Below are 24,513 nucleotides of genomic sequence, written 5' to 3'. Positions count from 1 at the left end.
TCTCAGACCTGGGTCTGCTCACCTGTCTGCCTCCACCTGGGGGATGTGGCAGTGTCCGTGGAATGCTCGGTCACAGGCATCACAGAGGATCACGGGTCCCTGCTTGCTGCACACCTCACACTCCCGCAAGTCTGGCTCCTAGGAGAGATAGAACCCCGATATGGTGGGCGGGGCACAAACTCCTGCTTGCCTGGAGGAGCTGTGGTACCCACACACCAACAGTGGTGCCTTGGGCCTCTCAGTCCAGAATGGCAGGCAGGGAAGTGTTAAGGCACCCTGATACATGGGCCTGGAAGGTCAGAAAAGGGAGGTCTGGGGCCGGAGAGATAGCATGGAGGTAAGGCATTTGCTTTGCATGCAGAAGGATGGTGGTTCCAATCCCGGCATGCCATATGGTCCCCTGAGCCTGCCAGGAGCAATTCCTGAGCAGGAGTAACCCCTGAGTGCTGCCAGGTGTGACCCAAAAAACAAAAAACAAACAAAAAATAAATAAAAGAAAAGGGAGGTCTGAGTTCATCCTAGCCAGCAGCTGAAATTTCCATGTTTATTATTATTATTATTATTATTATTATTATTATTATTATTATTATTATTGTTGTTGTTGTTGTTGTTGTTGTTGTTGTTTTGGTTTTTTGGAAAACCTGGCTATGCTCAGGGATTATTCCTGGTAGTATTTGCTTTCAGGAATTACTCCTGGTGGTGCTCAGGGGACCATATGGGATACTGGGAATCAATCCTGCATTGGCTGTGTGCAAGGCAAGTACCCTATCTGTTGTACTATTACTCAAGCCCCTCCTTTTTTTTTTTTTCCTTTTTCTTTGTTTGAGATGAGGACACACATAGAAGTGCTCAGGTGTTATTCCTGGCTCTGCACTCAGGAATCACTCCTGGTGGTGTTCAGGGGACCATATGGGATTAATGGGATCAAATTAGGTTAACCATGAGCAAGGCAAATGCTCTACCTGCTATGCTATTCTTCTAGTCCTTCCATTAATTTTGTTTTGTTTTGTTTTGGGGCCACACCCAGTGACACTAGAGGTTACTCCTGGCTATGCACTCAGAAATCGCTCCTGGCTTGGGGGACCATATGGAACATTGGGGGATCAAACCGCGGTCCATCCTCATGCAAGGCAAATGCCATATCACTGTGTCATCACTCTGGTCCCATCCTTCTGTTAATTTTTTAAAACTTTTTACTTTGGGGAACAGTTTGGTCCACATCCAACAATGCTTAGGGCCTTCTCCAGGCTCTGTCCTCAGAGATCATTCCTGCTCAGGGGACCCTATGTAATACCAGGAGTTGAAGTGTGGTCTACAGCATGCAAAACAAGTGCTTTAGTCCCTGTGTTATCTGTCTGGTCATCTGTGAGTAACAATTGTTCACTCTTTCTTGGTGCATGTGTGGCACCATCAGTTCCAGTGTCTGGACTCAGTATTTGAAGGAGGGTGAACCCACCCTTCCCTGAAGGCCTCCATCAGATCACTGGCTATCATGGTAGGATGTTAGGGCCTCGTTCAAACCCTTTTTCCTCTTATTTTGATTTGCTCACAGGCTCCACTACTAGAACTCAACAGTAAAGTGGCAGCAACTCTCCCCAGGACACCTTTGCTCTTTCCAGAATGAAGGGAAACTGTGAGCTCACCACCCCAATGGGTCCAGGGTCTTGAATTTCCATCCCTGAAAGCCGATGTTAGTTCAGACTGGAGACTTTGAAACTCTTTTTTTTTTGGGGGGGGGGCCACACCCAGCAGCGCTCAGGGGTTACTCCTGGCTCTATGCTCAGAAATCGCCCCTGGCAGGCACAGGGGACCATATGGGATGCCAGGATTCCAACCAATGACCATCTGCATGAAAGGCAAACGCCTTACCTCCATGCTATCTCTCCGGCCCCTTTAAAATTCTTTTACTAGAGAAGACCAGGGTTTCCTTTCATAAAGCTGACTGCAAGTACCCAAGATTAATTTCTGATTTTTTTTAATTCTTTGGTTTTGGTTTTGGAACCATACCTGACTGTGCAGGGTTCTGGAGATCAAACCAGGGCAGACTGCATGAGAGGCAAGTACTTTCCCTGCTATCTGATCTCTCCAGCCCTGCCCAAGACTATTCTATTTCATTGTTGATTGGGTCAAGGATCCGTGTCCACTGTGGCTCAGCTGGAGACAAGGGCTTTTTGATCATGGGCATTTGCTGGAAGCAACAGTCTCAACAGTGAAGATAAGGTTTACCTTATCATATATACTTATGTTTTACCTTATCTTACTGCATATATTTTCTATTTCCTTTGCTAATTCTTTAATATATAGGGGCACCTTGTTTAAATTTTCAAGGGAATCAATTACTCATAAAGGAGCCCCACCTTGAGAGTCCCTATATCCAACATTATTGAGGATGACGATTTTATCAGATCAACTTCAGGTCAAGATGGGGAATGAAGAATATCAACTAATTCTAAAATTTAATTTATGGATTAGTTAAATCATTAAAAATTATTAAACACTATTTAAAGACCATTTTTACTAGACACTTTAACTGGACATCATCCACTTAGTAGATGGTAAATTCTTTGCCGACACAGATTTGTCTTCTTTGTACTGGTGAGCACTGATTTTTCCAGCAGAGACACATCACCTGCTACCCTGCCTTCATAGTACCTGCACAGCTTTGGTATTGCATGCAGTCTCTGTAAGCAAGACGTCACTGCCCCCAACTTCTTCCCAAAGCAAAAGCAGGTTACTGACATGCTAATGCCCACCATCTTGCCAGACAGGATCACTCATTCCCCAGAGCACACCTCCAAATAGAATGGGTCTCCATATCCATAGTACAACCAACTCTTGAAGATTTCTGAATATCCTTTGAAAAGCTTTGGGAATCTCTATTTTTGACATGGAAAGAAGAATTAGTATTTCCTCTTGAAACCTACAGCAATGGACTTTGTTGACTAACTTTTGAGAACCAAAGTCTTTACTGACAGGTTTTGGTTTAATTCATGTACTTGGTCATTTGTACAGCTTATGAGGTCCTCTCCAACAAAAGACTGTAGACTTTGTACCAGAAAACCAGAACCACCCAAGAAACAAAAAGCAAAAACCATCTTCCATATATGTCACTGGAATAGCAGTAGTAGCTGGGCCTGGCGATGAGGTTCTCACAGGTCCCAAGCTCCTGAGTCTATTCTCATTGGCTGTTTCACCGTGGGCCTGGAAAGTAGCCATATTCTGCAAGGCAGCTACAATCATGATGTCTGAAATCTCAGCTTCAGACCCCTTGGTGGAACCTAATGGAGACTGGGTTGGCTATAGAATAACAGAAGTCATTATCTTACTTAGGATTGTGTTTTGGAAATCTCACTCATGGTGAAACCAGTCTAACTGGGTTAGTGCCATCAACAGGAGTCAAGTTCTAATAGCATGTCCCCAAAACATCATGCCAACCTTGAAATCAAGGCCTCAAACATGAATTCTTAAATTCATTCACTCATTCATTGTCCAATCTCAGTTCAGGACTATTACCCCAGTTCAGAACATAAGGCAGGTCTTAACCCATGGCACAAAAAACCCCTCACACTAAGACAGGATAATAAGCCCTCATGGGAATGCTTTTGGGATATGGGAGGGAACCCAGAGAAAACCCCTGTAGATAAGGAAAGAATGTGCAAATCCCACGCAGACAGTTGCACTGGCTATGGAACATATTCTGCCCACTCTGCCAATGGCATTAGAGCACAATAATAGTGAACAATGTGATTTGTGGCACTGCTACATCAGTTAGAGAGGCAGAAAGCTCTAATTAGTCCATTGGTAGTCAGGACTCAACTTCAATCATTGTCCTACTCAGGAGCTCAGTGTATCCTAACCATGGGTTGACCTGTGGCATCACAAATAAGAATAACTGGACTATTGTGTACTTAATTATGCTCTGTATTTTAGTTACCTTTATAGATTTATTTTTTCTAGTCTGGTTACAAATGGTCATCATAAAGATTTTGCCTATCTATAAGATATACAGAAGCAAATGTCCCTGCCCTATATCTAGGATGAACATTTCAAGTACTTTTTTCAGTCACAGACCTACAAATTCGCTTGAATACAATCAGGCTCCTTGGGCAGGCTGTTCTAGCACTGGTTTATATTGGGACAGTCAGTGGAAATTTTTTCTCTTTGTTTTCATATTGATATTATTGTGTGCATATATTCTATATATCCATAATATCCATCTTGTATTGGGACCTTGATACTGCCCTACAAAGCTCTTTTCTAATATATTACTGCCTCAGTCCCAACCCTTACTTCCCCCCATCCTCCCATGTAGGTGCAGCTAATGACATGAAGCTCACCACATAGAATGATAAGTGCAGTTAGAGAAATAACTACACTGAAAACTATCATAACAATGTGAATGAATGAGGGAAAAAGAAAGCCTGTCTCGAGTACAGGTGTGGGTGGGGTGGGGAGTAGGTAGATCTGGGAAATTGGTGGTGGGAATCCTGCAGTGGTGAAGGGGGGTGTTCTTTACATGACTGTAATCATACAAGTACAATTATATTTGTAATCACGGTGTATAAATATAATTTAAAAAAACAATCAGGCTCCTTGCATATGAATTGTTATTTTAAGTTTACTAAAGTCTTGGGACCTTAGAGCTAGCATATTGGTTTAGGCACTTGTCTGGCATATGGTCAACCCAGGCTGTTTCCCTGACACAAAATTGTATCTCCAACACATTATTAGGAGTGACATCTGAGCACAGTTGGCTATGGTCCCCAAACAAAAAAGCAAATTGTTTACTAAAATTTTCTTGGCTTCACTACCTTTGGTTGATGGTTTACCATCAACTGGAGAATGAGTTTATAGTTAAGAACACATACATTAAAAATATTACTGTTCTGTAGCTGAATATTTTAAAACATGCAAATTTGTATTTTTCTGTAATTTGTTGCTACCACATAGAGTACCCCAATATATGTCAATGCATTTCAAAATAGCATGGAAAAGATGTTTATATAATAAAGCATGGGAGATCCACTATTATAAACTTTGAATAAATACAACTAATATCAGACCAACTCAAGGTCAAGATGAGTGAGGCATTAATACCTCTGCTGGAGGCTCTGGTGAAAAGCTCATAGGCAGGACTCATATTTAAGAACATAGTTAAGCAACTGTGGAGTCTGAAGTAGAGCAACTGGGGCAACCATTTGGTGGCTCCCATTTTCACCCAAAAGAGAGTCTTGGCAGAAAAAAAAACTCAGTCTAAATACACAATTCTATTTGGGAGTAAAAACAAGTGGAAGGATGAACTGTGTGCATTCCATCAAGAATAATCTTGGGAGCCAGAACTATCATAGAGTGGTAGGACATTTGCCTTGCATTCGGCTGGCCCTGGACAGACCCTGGTTCAATCCCAGGCAGCCCATATGGTCCCTTGAGCCTGCCAGGGGCGATTTCTGAGAGCAGAGCCAGGAGTAACCCGAGTGCCATTGGGTGTTGCCCTAAAACAAAAACCAGCAAGTGTTCTTTACATGTCTGAAACCCAACTACAATTATATTTGTAATCAAGGTGTTTAAATAAAGATATTAATATATAAAAAAGAATAACCTTGTTTCAATTTTTCAATTCTCAGATAAAACCCCTGTTTCTGACATGTGGGGTGTGTGTACAATTATCCAGATCTTTTTGGACAATGTCTGTGCATAATCTCATATTTGCTTCCTATGAAAACAACCTAACATGACCAGGGATCAGTACAAAAAGCCAATGCCATGGAGATGTAGTGTGGAAAGGTGAAGGTCACTTGGGGTTGAGTATGAGGACTCAAAGGTGACCCTTTGCACAGGGAAGGACAGGCAGACAGACAAACACACACACACACACACACACACACACACACACACACGGCCACGAGAATGTGGTAGAAATTTTCCTGCTACTTACCTCTTTTTTGATGCTCTTTGAGGGAGGACAGAATAAAAATCCTGTCTGAAAGAGAAAGGGACCAATGAATAGTTGCTTCAGAGGCTCTTGGGTACATTTTGAAGTTCCTACTTTCTAGTAAATATTTGTATCCAGATTTTCTCCTGGGCCTCAAGCTCAAGGTGTCTGAAAGGAAAACTCACACTTCCGTTAAGCCCTTCTTTTGTAGGACTTCCCTTAGGATAATCACTTTTTTCCTGTTACTCAAATTTCAGACCTGTTCTTGCTTCTTTTCCATTTCTATTTTGTTCCGTGTTTTTTTTTGGGGGGGGGTGGGGTGGGGTGTTTGCCCAGCAGTGATCAGGACTTACTCCTGACTTTGTGTTCAGGGATTACTCCTGGTCTTGTGCTCAGGGATCACCTCTGGATGTGGCTCAGTCGGAGCAACAGCAAGAAATTGAACCAGGATCAACCGTATGTATGGCAAGAGCTCTGCCCACTGTGCTGTCTTCCCAGCACTCTTTCCTAGTTCTTAGATGCACATGATTTCCAATACATCTCTTTCTTTGTAGATAAAATCTCCATAGATAAAATCTCCATGATGCCCAATGACATGTCTGTGACAGTTACTTGGTGGAGACCATGAAGCCCACCCCTTGTCTGTTTCCCAGACATGGAGAGAGAGGGGACTGACCAGACACTGACAATAGTGGTGTGAGGGGAGCTGGACCTGACTCACAGAGGGTTTCAGATTGGTAGGTCTGGTTTTGAGGAGGTAGCTAGAAGACAGAGGGTTACAGAGTCTCTGACTTGGTCTGAATGTCTTCCAGCACCTCCTTCCATCTCTCCTGCCCTCAAGCCCTTGGCCAGCGTGTAAATTCTCCACCTGGCAGCTCCCTGCCACACAAGTTACTTTAATAACTTCTCAGTCGTGATGTGGAAACCTATTCAAAGTTTCGTCAGTGACTGCAGCCTGTCCTACTCTGTGCAGGAATATTATAGTACCTTCAGCAGATACTCCAGCGTCTTCCCTCTGCAGCTGAGACTTCTCTTCCATTTCTTGGACTTGGCCCGTTGCCCTTCTCCTTCAAATTCCTGTGGTGTGAGCCATCGTCCCTGCTCATTCTGAATGCACTTCACAGTGCTTCCTGGGAAGCATCACAGCTCATGTTAGGACCCAAGTCCATGCCCTGTGAGTTCACTCCGACCCGTAGCTCTCTCTTATCTGTGCTATTCCACCTTTCTGGGTCCAGAGTGACCCCCTTACTCCGTGAGGAATATGGATGCCTCCTCTCTCTAGCGGGAGAGAACCCGAAGTCTGAGCAGCCAGGGATGGGGAGAGTGTGCATGTGAAGTTAACTCCCTGTGGCTAGGATCCAGATGCCACAGATGGCTTCTAGACACAGAAAAGCTAGAAATTCTTGTATTCATGTTTTTCTTTATGGAGCCACACCTGGCAGTATTAAGGGCTTACTCATGGCTATGTGCTTGATAATTATTCCTAGGGGTACTCAGGGGGCCATATGGGGTGTCAGGAACTGAAACCCAGTTGGCTAAGTGTAAGGCAAGTTCCCTACCTACATACTGTCATATCACTTTCGTTTCTAAAATTGCCTTCTTAAAAAAAAAAAATATATATATATATATACATATATATATGTTTTGTCTTGTTTTGATCATTCCTGGCTCTATTCTCAGAGGTCACTCCTGGCAGTGCTCAGGGATATTCAGAGCCAAGAATAGATCTGCTGTGTGCATCAAAACTTCCTTCATATCCAGCTCCAGGTCTATCTTGGAGTCTGCCTGGAGGCTCCATTTCCTGTTCCACCTCCTGCAAGAATTTTCAACTACTTCTGAGTTTACCAGTCATGGATGGTTCCACAGGGTATCAAGCCCTACTCACCCTTTTTCATTTTCTCCTTGTATAACAGTCCTCTGGCCTTACCACAGGTCACGGGAAGCACTGGTAAGTGAAAGTCCTCATGCTCATCTCTGGTAATTTCTGAAAATAGAAAGAAAAGTGTCGGGGCCGGGCGGTGGCACTAAAGGTAAGGTGCCTGCCTTGCCTGCGCTATCCTTGGAAGGACCGAGGTTCAATCCCGGTGTCCCATATGGTCCCCCAAGCCAGGAGCAACTTCTGAGCACATAGCCAGGAGTAACCCCAGAGCGTTACCGGGTGTGGCCCAAAAACCAAAAAAAAAAAAAAAAAAAAAAGAAAAGAAAGAAAAGTGTCTTCAATCTCTCTCTCTCTCTCTCTCTCTCTCTCTCTCTCTCTCTCTCTCTCTCTCTCTCTCTCTCTCTCTCAGGGTCTCTAATTAACATGTAGAAAGCCTGGAAAAACGAAGAGCTCCTGTTTGGTGAACATATTTGCCTCCTAAAGAACTGGCCTTCATGCTGTGTCATGCCTCCACTGGTCTAACAGAAGGTGGTGTCCATCCATCCATGTCTCTCCAGTTCCCTCCAAATAGATGTTACCAGCATCGGTCTCCTGTTCTTGCTTCCCTGCTTCTTCCTCTCAGAATGGAATAAAACCTTGAGTGCTTTTGACCCATCTGCATGATGCATGTGGTGGGATTTGGAGATTCAGAACCCCAAGCAGGGATTTGATTCAGAAGTGGTTACTAAAAAATAAATGTCAGGAATTCCTGCATCCCTCTTTCATTATTGGAGGGATTCATGAAGGTGAACTTCAGGAGCCATGTCTTGGATGGGGAATGATCCATGAGCTTTTGTTTTTGAGGGCCACATCCAGTGGTACTCAAGTGTTACTTCTGGCTCTGTACTCAGGGATCAATCCTAAAAGGGCCTGGGGACCAAAAGGGATGCTTAAGGTTGGACCTGGGTGGGCTGCATACAAGGCAAGCTCCCTACCCTCTAGATCATCACTCTGATGCTCATGGTCTCTTTTTTCTTCTTTTTGTTTTTGTTTTTGGGCCACAGCCAGTGATACTCAGGGCTTACTCCTGACTGTGCGCTCAGAAATTGCTATTGGCTTGGGGGACCAGATAGGACGCCGGGGGAATTGAAATGCAGTCTGTCCTAGGTTAGTGTGTGTTCAAGGCAGGTTCCCTACAGCTTGCACCACCACTCTAGCCCCTCATGGTTTTTCACGAGTTCTATAAGATCATGTCAGGGCACCATGTCCAGCTCGCTGACTTAGAGAAAATTTTGAAAGCAAATGCATGAAAAACAGGAAAGTGTCAGAACAAGAACAGAGCTGAGTTAATGGGGGGAAAAGCCATAGTTCCTAAAGTGAAGAACAGGAAGGAGAAATGTGTCACTGGACTGGCCCTTGGGGATTCCCTGCCTTGAAGGAACAAGGAGTCATAGGGCAGGGGTAAGGGGCAGTTGACTCCCTGAAGAAGCATGTCTGAGAGCTGATCTGCAGAATTCTTGAAACTCTGGTTCTCAAATTCACTAGCAAGGTTTCTACCTATGATCAACAGCAAGTGTGGGGTGGGAAGGTCACTGCTGCAGCTTCCTAAGGTGAATCTGGCCACAAATGAAATTCCAAAGGGGTGTTTGCAGGCAACAGAAACTCTGTTTCTACTTCACAGAACTGATTCTCATGTCAAATCCATGGGGCACTGTGTGTGGTGTGGGGAAACTCTGGGCAGTTCCAGGTAGACAGGACTCTGTCCTGAGTAATGAATGCCACAGCCAGAACATGGCCCTGCCCCTTACCACTTACCTCTTGGCTCAGTTTCATCTGTTCATGCCAGCAAAGTGGCATCCTCTCGGGAGGGACCCCCAAGGAAAAGGCATGTTCAGAGCTGGCCTACATCACTTCCTAAGTGTGCAGAAAGCTCAGAGCTTGCAGTGGAAAGGAAGTAGTTAGGACAGGAAGTCAAGAAGAGATCAAGAATAGATGTTCCAACAGGGAGAGTGAGAGGACAGCAGTAAGAGCCCTAAGGCAAGTTCAGGAAGTTGGGGTGCAGGCCAGAAAGGAACATGGAATCCTTCACGTAGAAAGATAGGGCAAGACCAGGAGCTGGAGAGAGTAGAGGGCTGAGTGGTTTCATTTGGAACAGCCGCTGATGGGTTAAAATCCTAGTGCTACATAAGGTTCCCTGAGCACCACCAAGTATGCTCTCTGAGCACAGAGCCAATAGTAAGCCCTGAATACCTGGGTATGGTTTAAACCACCCCCCCCCAATAAAAAGATCAGAGAGTTGGTATACTATCAGTGACAGGCCACGGCGAGGAAATGACTGGATGAAAAGTAACAGCAACAAACATGGTATTGGTCCTCTTCAACCCATATGTCAATACCCCCAGTTTTCCTTTCTGGTTTCTGGGTCATAACCAGTGGTAGTCAAAGGATCTTATGTGGTGCTGGAGATTTGAATCAGGGTTGGCTGTATATAAAGCAAGTGCCTGCCTACTGTACTATCTCTTCAGATAAACACACACACACACACACACACACACACACATATACATACACACACCACTGCCACCTGGTCCATCTTGAGATTGGGATTTAAGCTTAGTCTTGGAGAAGTTGTATAAGATGAGTGGGTACTACACTGAGGAAGGTGGGCACCAGGTGGGGTTGTCTTCTGAACCCGCTTCTGGAATCCATCCTTGGATTCATGACACAGAGACCCCACATGTGCCAGGAGGTGGGAACGACTGTCAACCTTTGCCTGTTCTCTGCCTCTTACTCTCTCATGTTTCTAAAGGGAACAAAAGGGGGTGAAGATGTGCCTTATCATTATTTTTCAGTATAAGAGACTAAAGACCTGGAATTTGACCTAGACTGATTACAGCTCCTTTTAGCCCGAATGTGAATATGTAAAATGGGTTAAATACTATTTAAACGAAGGTCGGAAGAGTTACTGTTTTCTTGATGATTATAAAGCAGCAGACAAGCAGATGCCACCACAGCCTCTGCCTCTCACTTGTGGGGGGCTATGAGCTGGGGTTCCACCTTTCAGGAGAGGAATAGGGGCAGAGTCCAACGTCACACCTTGGTCAGGTTTCAAGACCATGGAGTCATGTGGGCACAAGTTAGCTTGTGATGGAGGAAGAGGCAGATGCATGGATTCATTGATTTGAACCTACTTTTCACACTGGCACGAGGTGCTGCACCAGCTGGAGAGCCAACTTTAAGCATATACTGCAGACTCAGAAAACAGCAGGAACAAGACTCTACACATAAAAACACAAACACACACAAACACACACACACACACACACACACACGAGTGTTTTGCTTTCCAGTGTGTGTCTCTAGCAGGTCCTTCCTGCCTGCTTCTGCCTCTGCAGAAAGACAGAACTCTCCCGCAGCAAATGTGAACACAGCCCGGCTTGCTGGCTTTCCTGAGGCTTTCCCTGATTCTTGAAACAAAGAAGTAGAAGGCAGTTTTTTTTCTTCATTTTTGCCTTAAAATCATTTTTATTGCCATTAACATTGGTTTAAAACATAGAAGAAAGGTTTCATATGTGCAGGATCATAATTGAACAACTGGATACACAGCATAATAATCCATTCCCTAGTAGCTTCTACTTCCTGCCATACTATCCACTTGCCACATACCACTCCCCAGGAGAACCTGACTTATGGCTTTGGGCCTCTGGGAGTTTCTCTCTTCCCGCTAAGTGGCTGGAAGCTTCCCCTGCAGAAAAAGGGAACTGGGTCCTCATTCTGGCTAAGGGGTCAGGCCCTGGCTGGGCCATGTTGAAAGGAATCAGGTGTATGAACTCTAAAGTTTGGGAAGAAGCAGAAAAAGTGACAATGCCCCCTCCCCCAAGAAGTAGGCCAGGCTCTGGAGAGTCTAGAGAAGGTCTTTCTCTTGCTGGCTTTCCTTCTGGGGGAATATTTTTCTGAGTTGACTTTGAACAAATGGCAAATTGTTGCTGAGATATGAGAAGGGGTAGAGTATGGTGAGTTAAACATGTGTGAGCTAATATATTAGTAACATTCTCTGCTACATAATGGTGCGGAATATGTGTACTAGAATATGAGGACATAGCAGACTTTCCTAACACCCAGTGATTTCTGCAATCCCCAGTCCCTAGGTTTTTTAATGTTGGGAAACCTTTCATTTGTCCAACTGGGAGGTGGGTGCTCCTAGCATTTTTATATCCTGTAAGTCTTGAGAACACGGAACATCCCAAGATTTATAGGACTGCCCCCACCGTGATGGTCTACAGTGTCACATGAGAAACTCTGGCCTCAGTCACTGTGGAAGAAAAACTGCTTCAATAAGCTAAATTAAATAAACAAAACCCATAACTCAAAACTTCTCCTTTGGAGGTAAAGGACAAAAACAAAAATCTAGAGCTAAGTTAACTATAGAATCATTAGGCCTAATTCAATACAAAAAGAACATGCCGCCCTCTAGAAAATCTGTGGGTCCTCCAAAGAAAAAGTTCAAGTGAAAACGAGATTTCCACAGAGTATCACAGTGAGGATGGGCCTGCTGAGGCAAAGCTGCAGTAATTTAGGGGCCTCTCCAATCTCAGGGGACTGCTGGAGGCCTCAGTGGACCATGGTAAGATGCCATCAATCCAGATGTGTGTTTAGACCAGATGTTTCCTCTCTGCCTATGGATTTCTTCGCAAAAAGAAAAAAAAATCACTAAGCGCACCCTGAACATTGAAAATAAATCTTAAACTAACTGAAAGTGCCTCCCCAATTGCACCTAAGGTTTCAACCAAACCATTCTAGCCCCCAACCCCTTGGGGTGGGATCACCCATTTTGGGAAACAGCATGAAATGGAACAAAAGAACAGAAGGCAGCCAGGGGGATTTCCTACTGGGGGTCTAGGGGCTCAGATGCTACAGAGTGTTTCAGGAGGAAAAATATCAGGCTTGGTCATTAGCTGTACCTTTGGAGGGAATGCTGGCCAAGCTCTGGGTCAGAATAATATGCTCCTATCACCTCATAATCACACAAGCTAAGGTTCCTCACACCACTCTCCTGCAGCTCAGGGACTGAGGAGCAATGGCAAACTTCCATTATAGAAAAAAGAGAGAGATAAAGAGAGAGAAATACAGAAAGAAAGAGAGACAGAGAGACAGACGCACAGTTGTGACCTAGAAATGGCCTCTCACTTCCTGCCACTTTCCTTGAGCAAAACCAGGTACTCCCAGGACACTTGGCAGGGCACACAACCTCCAAGTACAGATCATCTGGCTCAGACACCACATTGAAAGACTCAGAGGGAAAATGTGCTTGGATCTCCGTCATTGCTTCTCATTTGAGACACAGAGAAGTATGGCAATTGGTGGGGCTGGAGCAGGCAGCGTGTTGCATCCTGAGTGTCAAAGACGACGCCTCAGCCGCCTTCGTGTGGGTGTCTCTGTGGAGAAATGATGAGGACAACATGGCCACTAGCAACTGCTGCCATTTCTGTCATGGGATCATTACCTGGATCCAGAGTCATAGGTCACTTGGAAAGACTCAAGCGGGGGCGTGGGGGGTTGAGTGGGTGGGAAAGGAACTGTAGTAACAGTACAGAGGGTAAGGCACTTGTTGGCTCATGGCTGACCTGGGTTCAATCCCCAGAATCCCATATAATCCCTGAATCCTGCCAAGATTGATCTCTGAGCACAGAGCACCAGGAGTAAGCACTGAGCACTGTAGGGTGTGACCCCCAGGTCTAATAAGTAAATAAATTAATTAATTAACTGGACCCAGCGTCTCTGAATCTCTCCTAAGCAGACAAGACCTGGATTTCTCAGAGTCATGGGGATTGTCAGAAGAAATGTGACAGTGGGAGTAGAGATCCAGGCAAGTGATGTCAAATGGCATGGAGGGAACCACTCATGTTCCTGTCTTCTGTCCTATCCTAATACAAAGTTCCCATTAGTGCCCACCTTATCCGCTGCTGGAGGACCCTACCTCTCCAGCTCTCTGGTATCAACCCCTCCAGCCTCACCCTCTTGTGTGGACGCTTGAGCATATTTGGTTTTTGCCCTCTGGGCCCTCGTCATGATCTTCACATCTCCAGGGGTGTCGTCCATCTTTGGGGTTGCCTTATTCCTCACTTGGAGCTGCTGCTTTTGGATTCTGTTGCCAGGTACATCTGCCCATGGGAAAGAGGGATTTATGATTCCTTATAATCGTGTTCCTCAGGCTCCCCCTCACCTTTTCTGTTCCTTCTTCTCATCCTCCAGCACCCATACAACCTTTCAAGCCATGTAGGTGAGCTCGAGCTCCTCATGGCCCCCTTGCTCCATCTCTATAATGGTTTCTTGTCCATTCTGGTGGTGATTTGTCTGAATCCTTCCCATTCATGACCCTCCATTTAGTCCCTTCTTTCTCCCTCTGATGTTCCTTGCCCTGTGCCACAGTTGGCAAGGCCCCAGAAATGTGGCAAGGCCCTAGCTCCCAGGACATGTGTTTGAAAACACAAAACTCAGTTATTTGCTGAATCAATAAATAGCATCACATTTGTTTGCTCCTCCCGGTCTATGGTGATGCCCTTGAGCTCACCAAAATGAAATCATTGTTTCTGGGGGAAGGAGGTGTGAATGTTAACTAGACTCAAGAAGTTGACGGTTAAAAAAACTGGAAACAACCCAGATGTCCAACAACAGATGAGTAGCTAAAGAAACTGTGGTACATCTACACAATAGAATATACTACACAGCTCTAAGAGAAAAATGAAGTCACAAAATTTGCCTATACATGGATGGGTACAGAGACTATTATGTTGAGTTAAATAAGTCAGAGTAGGAGAGATAAACAGAATAGTATCACTCATCTGTGAGATTTAAGAAAAATAGAAGAAAAACCAAAAAAAAAAAAAAAAAAAAAAAAAAAGGGGCCGGGCGGTGGCGCTGGAGGTAAGGTGCCTGCCTTACCTGCGCTAGCCTAGGAGACGGACCGCGGTTCGATCCCCCGGCGTCCCATATGGTCCCCCAAGCCAGGAGCGACTTCTGAGCGCATAGCCAGGAGTAACCCCTGAGCGTTACCGGGTGTGGCCCAAAAACCAAAAAAAAAAAAAAAAAAAAAAAAAAAAAAAAAAAAAAAAAAGAAAAATAGAAGACAGTATAATAATAATACCCAGAGAAAATAGAGACAAGGGCCAGAAGACCAGTGCATAATATGAAGCTCACCACACAAAGAGTGGCAAGAAAAATTAGAGAAATAATTGCACTACTAACTACCATGATGAGAGAGAAATACAATGCTTGTCTTGAAGACAGGCAGGGGATGGTGGAGGAGGGAAATGGGGAACATTGGTGGCAGGAAAGTTGCACACTGGTGAACGGGTGTGCATTTTATGAATGAAACCCAATTACTAACATGTTTGTAACCATGGTGTTGAAATAAATAAAAAAAAATTTGGTTTTCGGATCACCTGGCAGCACTCAGGGGTTACTCCTGGCTCTACACTCAGAAATCATGCCTGGCAGGCTCATGGGACCATATGGGATGCTGGGATTCGAACCACCAACCTTCTGCATGTAAGGCAAATACCCTATCTACCTCCATGCTACTTCTCCTGCCCCTAAATAAATCATTATTAAAAAATTTTTTTAAAGAAGTTGGTAGTAAGGAGACAGTAACACAAACACTTGAAATGGACTTTGTTGAGAATAAAAGAATTGTCAGATCCAAAGCTTCCTTTAATTTAGGGAGACTGTAAGTTGGGTACTCGGAGGAAGAGACAGGAAGAGGGCAAATCAGGTCTGTGAACCCTCTTGGATCAAGTTGTGAGATTCAGCTGTACTAGAAAAAAAAATAACAATTCAGAGAATGCCCATGGCAAAGCTCATGGGCCCTCAAGAAAAATGCCATGGCTTGAAACACAAGGTTTTAAGTTCAAATCAATGGTATCCCACATACACTGAGCACCATCCTTGCATTCTCTGTTATCTATGCTCCCTGGTACCCAGGTGGCTTCCTAGATGTAGTGTAGCTGGATATGTGAAAGTAGATGGGATAACTTATGTAAGCAACACAATTAAAGGGTCTCAAGCATCATAGCCAGGAAGTGATGCCCCAGAGGAGCACAGGTACAACCTGCAAGGAGCACTATTAGTATAACCTGTGTATTTCAATTAAGTACATAAATCTGCAAGTACAGACCTCAGGGAGCACCTTAAGGCACAATTGCTTGGAGAGCACTGCAAAAACGTTATGTCAGTAAACTCCAATCAGGTACATGTGTGACCCCAACATCACAATAATGGGGGAGGAGGAAATTTAAAAAAAGATATTGAGGGGCTGGAGCGATAGCACAGTGGTAGGGTCTTTGCCTTGCACTCAGCCAACCCTGGACTGACTCCAGTTAGAGTCCCAGCATCCCATATGGTTTCCTGAGACTGCCAGGAGTGACTTCTGAGCGCAGAGCCAGGAGCTGTAACCCCTGAGTGCCACCACTGCTGGATGTCACCCCCCCCACCAAAAAAAATTTAAAAAGATATTGTAAAAGAAGGGGTACTGCTCTACCAGTACATATTTATATCCTATATCAAGAGAGGTGCTGGGGCCAGAGTAATGGTATAGTAGGTAGGGTGCCTGCAACTAACCTGGATTAGATCCCAATATGCTATATAGTCCCCAGAGTACTGACAGGAAGCAGAACCAGATGTGGCTTAAAAAGAAAAAAAAAAGAGGAGAGGTTCTCCAAAGGGTGCCCAGGACCCAAAAGAGGGGACAGAATCTAGAGCATTCCAACAAATGGCATGACTACAACAAGAGAAGGAGAAAGGAGAGAGGACAGGAAGGAGAGAGCTTGGAGAAAGAGGACCGCAGGAGGAAAGCTGAAGAGCAGAGAAATGATCTCACTAGTGTTTGTTTCTTGCAAACACTATCCGTGAAGGGAGGTACTGCCGAAGGGTAAGCAGGTATTAGGTATGATTCTGAAGGTGAGTAATTTTAACCCAGCTACTTACTGGCATTGGGCCTCTAAGTCCTACCTTCCCTTTTCCTTTCTGGGTCCTGACTTGCACAGCACCTAACCTCTCCTTGCCTCTGGACAGAAGGACAAGGTCCTGTTGGAGTCAGGGTGGTGGGCGGATCTTTCTCTGATGGAGTGGCCTGGAGGCCATGCATGGGGAGACTGGCTCTAGGGAGTCCTGTGTGTGTGTGACTGGAGATCAGTCTGCTCTGCCAGGTGAGGTCTGTGGCAAGTTCCAGGGTGAAGGACTTTGCTTTTGTTGCTTACCTTTTCTCTTTGATGTTCTACAGGGACTTGACAGGCTCGATTTTTTCTCTAAAACAAACCAACACAATTTTTATTATGACTATGAATGTTGATCCACAACTTTGAGCTAACAATGATTCTTTCTGCTTTTTTTTTTTGTTTGTTTGTTTGTTTAGGGACCATACTGGTAATGCTCAGAGGTTATTCCTGGCTCTGTGCTCCGTGATAACTCCTAGTGTGCTCAAGGGACCATAAGGGATACCAAGGATTGAATCCTGGTTCGCTACATGCAAGGCAAGTGCCCTCCTCCCTATACTATCACTCTGGTTCCAAGATATCAATACTTCTAAGTAAGTTTCCCTCTCTTTTCCCATCACAAGTGAAATTAGAAAACCGTGAGACTTACCAAAAGACATTGCATCCCTGTCTCAAATACAGGCAGGGGGTGAGGGAGGAGGGCGATGGGGGGCATTGGTGTTGGGAAGGTTGCACTGGTGAAGCAGGGTGTTCTTTTTATGACTTAAACCCAACTATACATATGTTTGTAATCACGGTGCTTAAATAAGATATTGGGGGGCACACCCAGTGATGCTCAGGGGTTATTCCTCGCTATGTGCACAGAAATCGCTCCTGGCTTGGGGGACCATATAGAATGCAGGAGATGGACCCAGGTCCATCCTGGTTGGCCGCATGCAAGGCAAATGCCCTACTGCTGCACTATTGCTCCAGCCCGAATAAAGCAAACATATCTTTCTATTTAAAAAATAAAAGGTATTCCAGTCTACTTGGACGTAAGTTATATTTAATAAGGACTTTCCAGCTGTGCATATAAAGGTTATTTAAAATATGCTTCTCCTTAAAACAGCTAGATTTTCAAGGTTCTAAGAAACTATAGAAATATGATGAGCCACAGATCTGAAGGATGACTTGAGCCAAAACTTAAGACCAGGAAATGTAAAGGGAAAAGATGAGCAGAGATGACTGCCTAAGAATTTTAAGGAGGGTAGGTATAAAATAATTTTATGAGAGCTAAGAAAAAACACTGCAGGGAGTGATCCCTGAGCACGAATCTGGGAGAGACCCCCAAACCCCCAAACACCACTGGGAGTGGTTAAGGAACTCAGAAATGTACTATGCACCCATTGAGAAGATTCCAGTGGGAGGGATTAGTGTGTCTTGTCCCTCTTGTCACACCTGACCATCTTCCTCTGTCCTCCCCCGTTAATGCCAAGTTCTCATGGGTGCCTAACCCCACAGCTGCTAGGGGACCTGCCACTTAAGCTCTCCAGCCTCACCCTCTGGTGTGAGTGCCTGGGCACACTTGGTCTTTCTCAGCTGGGACCTTGTCATGTTTGTCACGTCCCTGGGGGTGTCAACCATCCTTGGGGCAGCTGAATCTTCCACCTGGAGCTGCTGCTCTTGAATTTCATGACCAGGCGTGGCTGTCCCTGCTTAAAGAATAATTTTTATATAAATTAATTTTCTTTTCTTTTGGCAGGTGAATAGCTGTGATGGGGTTTCCAGTGGATTTCCCTCTCTATCAGAGATTGTTCTCCCAGTCCAATCCCACTGTAAGATATGTTTGCTTGTGGCTCACCTTTCTCTTGCCACCAGGTTTCCCTCCTCCAAACTCACCAAATAAATACACCCTGCGTACTACTTGTTGAAACCAACCAAATGAATTTGGGGAACTCCCAATCAGTAGGGGCTTTCTCTTGATTCTATCTGTGTGGCCACATTGGGGTAGAAAAGGTCATGGGGTCTTATCAGCATAGGAGGCATCCTGCAAGGTTCCCCAGAACCTTCCACACCCATCTATGTATGAGGGGTAGAAGAGAAAATCTTTTAGACAAAAGAAGCCAATGAATTGAGAAACAGGGTCCCTACAGATGAGAGTAAGTACCAGGGGCTGGCAATGGGGGCTCAGAGTTGTGGTTGAGTCTGTTTTGCTGTGGAAAGGTGCATGCCTCATAAATGCTTGGGGATGCACACCCTCTGGAATGAAGATTTTCTAGTAATAAGAATCATTCTATCAGAACCTGCCGCAGATTATTCCCTTTGAGCAGCCCAGACTTAAAAACCAAAAAAACACCACTCCATTAGAGGCCAGGGGAACATACTTCTCCCTACCAGCAGGGTATGTCAGAGAGCAGCTAGCTACCCCCAGAGTCACTTCCGGGAGAAGTGGGTGGGGCTAAATAGATAACATCAGGGAACACTTCCTGAGGAAGTAGGCAAAGTAAGCAGGCTAAGTATGTAGGCTTATAAGACTAAGTGCCATGATCTCTACTGGGAAGGAGATTCAATCATCCAAGAGATTTTTTTTTTTGCGGACTAAAACAAAAGAATCCAGAGTTCACTACTTTGTCAAGTTAACTGTTTTTCTTGTAACTCACATATTAGAGTACCCTCAGGTAGACATTAAAATTTCTTTTCTTTTTTTGTTTTTTAGGATACACCCACAGGTGCTCAGCAGTTACTCCTGTCTCTGTGCTCAGGAATTACTATTGGCAGTGCTCCAGGGACCAAGTGGGATGTCAGAGATTGAATCTGGATTGGCTGCATGCAAGGCAAATGTGCTAATGGATGGACTATTGTTCTGACCCCCAAATCTCCAGTTTTTAAAAATTGCACTTTTTCAGCATGACTAAGTCAATGTGCGGTTCCCCATCCCCCCTCATTCCATAAATTGCATTTCTTTTCACTGTAAGTGTTTTTAGTATTATAAATAAATGAAACAGGTAATTAATTGAGTGTTATTACAATTCCTTTTAAAAACAGTTTTAATTTCAAATGCTAGTCTTGTATGTTTGTTATGGATTTAGAGCGACAACATCCCGTGTGCTCAGGGCTTATTCATGGCTTTGTGCAAAGGGAGATCTGAGATCAGTCCTGGAAGTGCTTAGTGGAACCATAGTGGAAACTGAATTCTCAAATCTTTCCCCTAATATCCTGTACCCTCTCTTAGTAATTCTCTACCATTCATTTACTCAGCTATTACATCCAGAAACTAAAGGGCCAGCCTTGCTTTTCCTTGAATGCTAAGCTTCTAGTGTATTGAGTCCTATCAATTATGCCTACAGCTCCTCTTGAATTGACCTTTTCTCTCCATCTCCATGGTCACATCTGAAACCAGACAACCACCAACTCTCGTATCCTCTCCTTAACTGCTCGTATTCCTTGCTCTTTCCAATTCATCATTACACAGTACCACACTTGATCAAATTAGAATATATAACATCCTCCTTCACCAATAAAGGGGGATCCATCACTCCAATAGCTCTCCCTTGCATTCAAAATTAACACTGAAATTCCCACACCTTTATTTACAGATGTGTCCTGTCCCTAGCTTCCCAAGCTCTTCCCATACTCTTGTCTTACCTTTGAGGGGACACTTTTTGGACTTTCTCTTTTTTGGAGTGGACCAGACACTTCTTTTTCTTTTCTTTGCTAAAAAATATATAAGACAGAATTTTGTGTTATTTTTTTTTTTTTGGCGCCACCTACATCCTGTGGTACTCAGGGGCTATTCCTGGTTCTGTGCCCCAATGACCCCTGTCAGTGCTCAGGAGAACATATTTGGAGCCAGGAATTTGTCCCAGAATCAGGTTCAGGCAAGAAAAGTGTCTTAATCTCTGTTGAATGTCTTGGGCCCCAGATACCTTTTTTTTTAAAATAGCTAAAAATGTTTCTGCTAAACTAATGGTGATGACTTTCCACACTGACTATAAGGGCAGCAGTTATTTTAGCTGATGCTCCCTGTAGACTAATGAGGCAAGAAGAAATTCTTAGGTGGCTGAGGAGAAGAGACAACAAAGTACTGGGGTTAGTTAACTCATTTCTAGAATACTGATTGTGAAATTAAGTTAAGAGCTCTGGAGGAAGCTAAAGTATATTAATAGAAGAGAAAGCTCCTTTTAGGCTTGAACATTGGTTGAGTGGACGTGCAAGTGAAAGAAAGAAGGATTATGGAAGAAGAGATTGGAAAGAAAGCAAGAGAACCACTCAAGATTTTCAGCAGTAAGTGAGTTGATTCCCATCTGGAGCTTTCTATAAAGTAGAAGGAAAAGTCATTTCCAATAAAAAGGAGGTGGTGAGGCAGTAGGAGTTTGGAAAACAATGAGCTCAAGCTTTGAAAGTATCATTGGTGGAAGTGAGGCTGTCCCCACTGCAAAGGAGTTGTCTGTGCAGGCATCATGAAGACAAAACAAAGATGTTCTGTTCAAACATCATTTCAGTGACATTTGAAGAACAAAAGCATAAGAAAGAAATCAGGGACGGATATTGTCAAATTAGTTTTTGAACATGAAAGTCAAGAGGGAAAGATCAGAGGTTGAACAATAGTTTTCTTTCCATAGACATTAATTTGAATAATCAGGCATCAAGAAAAGGTATTTTGTAATGGGATGCCTGGGTCACCCTTGACCCAAGAGCTGAGGGAGGAAAAAGAGAAAGAATGAGAAAGAAACCTAGACAATAAGGAAGATGACAAATGGAGGAACAAACTGGTGCTTCAGTTATATGTGGGAAAACTGTAGAGCTAAGCATGAGATCAAATCTAAAAGCACTGAACTCTGTAATGTGCTTGTCAAAAGGGAAGATGTGGTAGGGGAGGTGGTTGGTATCTGGGGAGTATGAAGATGTAGAGGAGCACTGATGAAGGGAGTTGATACAAGTGATGAGATTGGTATTGAAATATGACATGCCTAAAATTAAGTATCAATAACTAAATCATGGTTCTTTAATTAAATTGTTTTAAGAGAAAAAGGTTTCTGAAATTAATTATTGTGAAGGTGAGCAGGTTTGAATGCTGATAGGGTCTGCAGATTGCCTTGGAGCTAGGGGAAGCCAAGAATTGGTGAAGGAAGGGTCTAGAAAGTGGCTCAGTGGTACTGAACTTATACTTCACATGCAGGGAGCCTGAGTTTGCTCTCAGACACTGTAAATAAACAAGAAACCCTCATCATTGAAGACCAGGTGGATGAAATGAACAAAGGGAGGATTTGGGAGTCATGATATTGGATAAACATACTAGTCTCATGTACCTTGAAAGTGTTCAAGAAGATGCAGGGCATGAGAAAACAGACAAGCACTAACTCAGTCTTTGAGATGTCCCAGAAAAGTGGCCAGGAAATCAATGTGTTAGTGCTGAAGAGAAAGTAGGAGCATCAGTAGACCAGTTAAGGACAGGAGTGGGGAGTATGGAGAGATTCTGGGGAGTGGTAGTAAGAGGTATGCACTGGCCTACCTTCCACCAAAAGGTGAGCAAAGCCAGGGCATAGACTTTAGAGGAAGTTGTTCCTTCTTGCAGAAGTTCAAATGTAGCTTAAGTGAGAGGTGGGTGTAATTAATGCACCAGGTTGTAGATCAGGAGGCTGTCATGGTTTAGAATAGATATTGCCAGCAGGGTGTGTATGTCAATGGCCCTTCTCAATTTTTCTTGGTTTTTTTTTTTTTTTTTGTAATTTTGAAGGTCTTAGTGGAAGAGGCAGAAGTGGGTATCAAAGAAATAACCCAGGCAGAGGCCCATGACTACCATGGTGCTAAAGGCAGGACACAGTGAGAAACTAGACTCACCTCTGCCTGCTCCTGAGCAAAGGAGCCACCCTTACCTTTCTTGGGTGTTTTGGGAGGTGTCTGAGGGGCCTCCTGTATCTCTATGAGGTCATCTGCTTCAGAGGTATCATCTGAGAAAAAGAAGCAAAATTCATTCCAGAACTCAGAACAGACAAAAAAGAAGGTTCCAGGGGCCTTAACAGGAGTAGGGGAGGATTCCCAGGCAGCATAGGCTGGGGAAGATTTGGCACAGGGTTTGACTCTGTCTTCATTCGTGACGTTTGACTATCTCAGAACTGGGACTCCAGTTCTTGAAGTCAAGAAACTGAATTCTATCATCCAGCTGCAGCTCTAACAGCTGGAACCCCTGGGTGGAGAAGTTCTACAACTGGTTCCAGTTAGGTCACACTAACAAAGTCCACAAAGAGTATCAACAGTGCAAACTCTCCCCTTTCCTAATCATCCTTGCAGCAGACTTTGCAAAAAGTTTGGGAAAATTATGTAGAAACTACCTTGGCAAAAGCATGGAAACATGAAAATAGCCTTCCCAGCTACCAGTGCTGTGTGAACTTACTTACCTCATAGGCATTTGCCAGGCTCTGGGTTTGCAATGTGCATTGCCTTTATGACAAAAACCCGTGTTCTCTTTTGAATATCCTTCTCATTCTCTCCCTTTATATTTATCTAAGCAAACTTCCCTAATAAGTCAAGTTACTTGTATTTCACAGAGAACAAATAAGACCAAAGCAAATATACATGTCATGATTTCGAGGTCTAGGAGTGAGACAGCTTTTAAGCTGCACATGTGTGATTATTTCACCAAGAGAAACAAGAAGAAACCAAGTGTGGCATGTGAACGGGGGTTGTTGAAGAGGCAGGGCCTGTATCTGCTCACGCTTGTGACACTTCTGACCAGCCAATCAACTCAGTGGTTCTAGTTCTTATTATATTAAGAAAGACAGAAAATCTTGAAGCTCCAATAATGAGGTCTGCTAGAGCAAGCTAGTACCTCACTTACACAGGCAATGACGTCCTCTTCAATTCTGGCTTTTGCAGCTGGAAGCGTCATTTGCCTTTGCTGTTATTTGCTGCATTTCAAACTCTCATGAGACATAGAAGCAGTGAAGGTTGAAAGTTCAAGCTAACCTATAGTCAGGGCAAAAACTGAGAAGATGGACCCTATAGTGCTGCGGCATCAGATCCATACTTGGATTATGCAGGTTTTACTAGCTTTGCCCTTGGATGGAGAAGTTCTGAGCTTTACCTCACTGAGTTGTACTCAGAAACGTAGTCTTGCTCTGATTCCAGTGAGGTCTCTTTCTCCTAGAAACCCCGCATAACCTTCATGACAGATTAACTGGTCTCTGTCTGGCAGAGTCTGTAGGGTGTTCAGAGTCCAGGCTTGGTGAGCACAAGCTGAACTCCTACCCTTTGTATCACTGCTTTCTCCAGCTCTACCCCTTGGCATACCCAAGTCTCTGTCTCTGTCTCTGTTTCTGCCCAAGAATGTCCAGCTCTGGCCTTTCCAAGTCCCCAAGGATGGAGTATATTGCAGCTATGTTGTGGTGGTGGTTGGGAGCAGGAGTAGCTCCTGGGAAGAACCAAACAGCCTCTACCAAGACCATCTTGAGGTGTTAAGTGAGGATTACCTGGTACTGGGCCTGGAGCCACACTAGGAATCTCTTGAACATCTTCGTTAACTATTATTAGCGAGCTCAGGTTCTCACTGGATACTAGATAGAGGAAGAAAATGGGTTTCAGGTTCCACAATCCACAATTCACAAGAAAAAGAACAAGAAGGACCTATTCTAGCCAATTAAATAATGAACCCAGAATTGGTGAGGTAGAGTGGGAGAATGAGGGATAGATGGGGGTGAGAGTGGGGGTTCTAATACTCCACATCCAGAATATCTCCTTCTTATCTGTGCCCAGCT

At 44.2% G+C, this 24,513-nt stretch overlaps 1 protein-coding gene across 1 annotated transcript in view; it reads right to left on the bottom strand.

The window, feature by feature from the left end:
* SP110 (SP110 nuclear body protein) overlaps positions 1-24,513 on the bottom strand; it is a 34,988-nt gene that overhangs the window by 3,254 nt on the left and 7,221 nt on the right. Inside the window, exons 5-15 of the mRNA XM_049768913.1 lie at positions 24,229-24,312; positions 22,636-22,710; positions 20,405-20,473; positions 18,319-18,474; positions 17,045-17,092; positions 13,805-13,951; positions 13,191-13,225; positions 10,461-10,593; positions 7,818-7,916; positions 6,920-7,062; positions 23-138 (exon numbers count right to left, since the gene is read on the bottom strand). Coding sequence (XP_049624870.1) covers positions 23-138; positions 6,920-7,062; positions 7,818-7,916; positions 10,461-10,593; positions 13,191-13,225; positions 13,805-13,951; positions 17,045-17,092; positions 18,319-18,474; positions 20,405-20,473; positions 22,636-22,710; positions 24,229-24,312 — 1,105 coding nt within the window. The remainder of the gene's footprint in view (positions 1-22; positions 139-6,919; positions 7,063-7,817; positions 7,917-10,460; positions 10,594-13,190; positions 13,226-13,804; positions 13,952-17,044; positions 17,093-18,318; positions 18,475-20,404; positions 20,474-22,635; positions 22,711-24,228; positions 24,313-24,513) is intronic.

Source organism: Suncus etruscus, chromosome 2 (assembly GCF_024139225.1).
Source record: "Suncus etruscus isolate mSunEtr1 chromosome 2, mSunEtr1.pri.cur, whole genome shotgun sequence".
Taxonomy (NCBI): domain Eukaryota; kingdom Metazoa; phylum Chordata; class Mammalia; order Eulipotyphla; family Soricidae; genus Suncus; species Suncus etruscus.
This window is presented reverse-complemented; position numbering and strand designations above follow the sequence as displayed.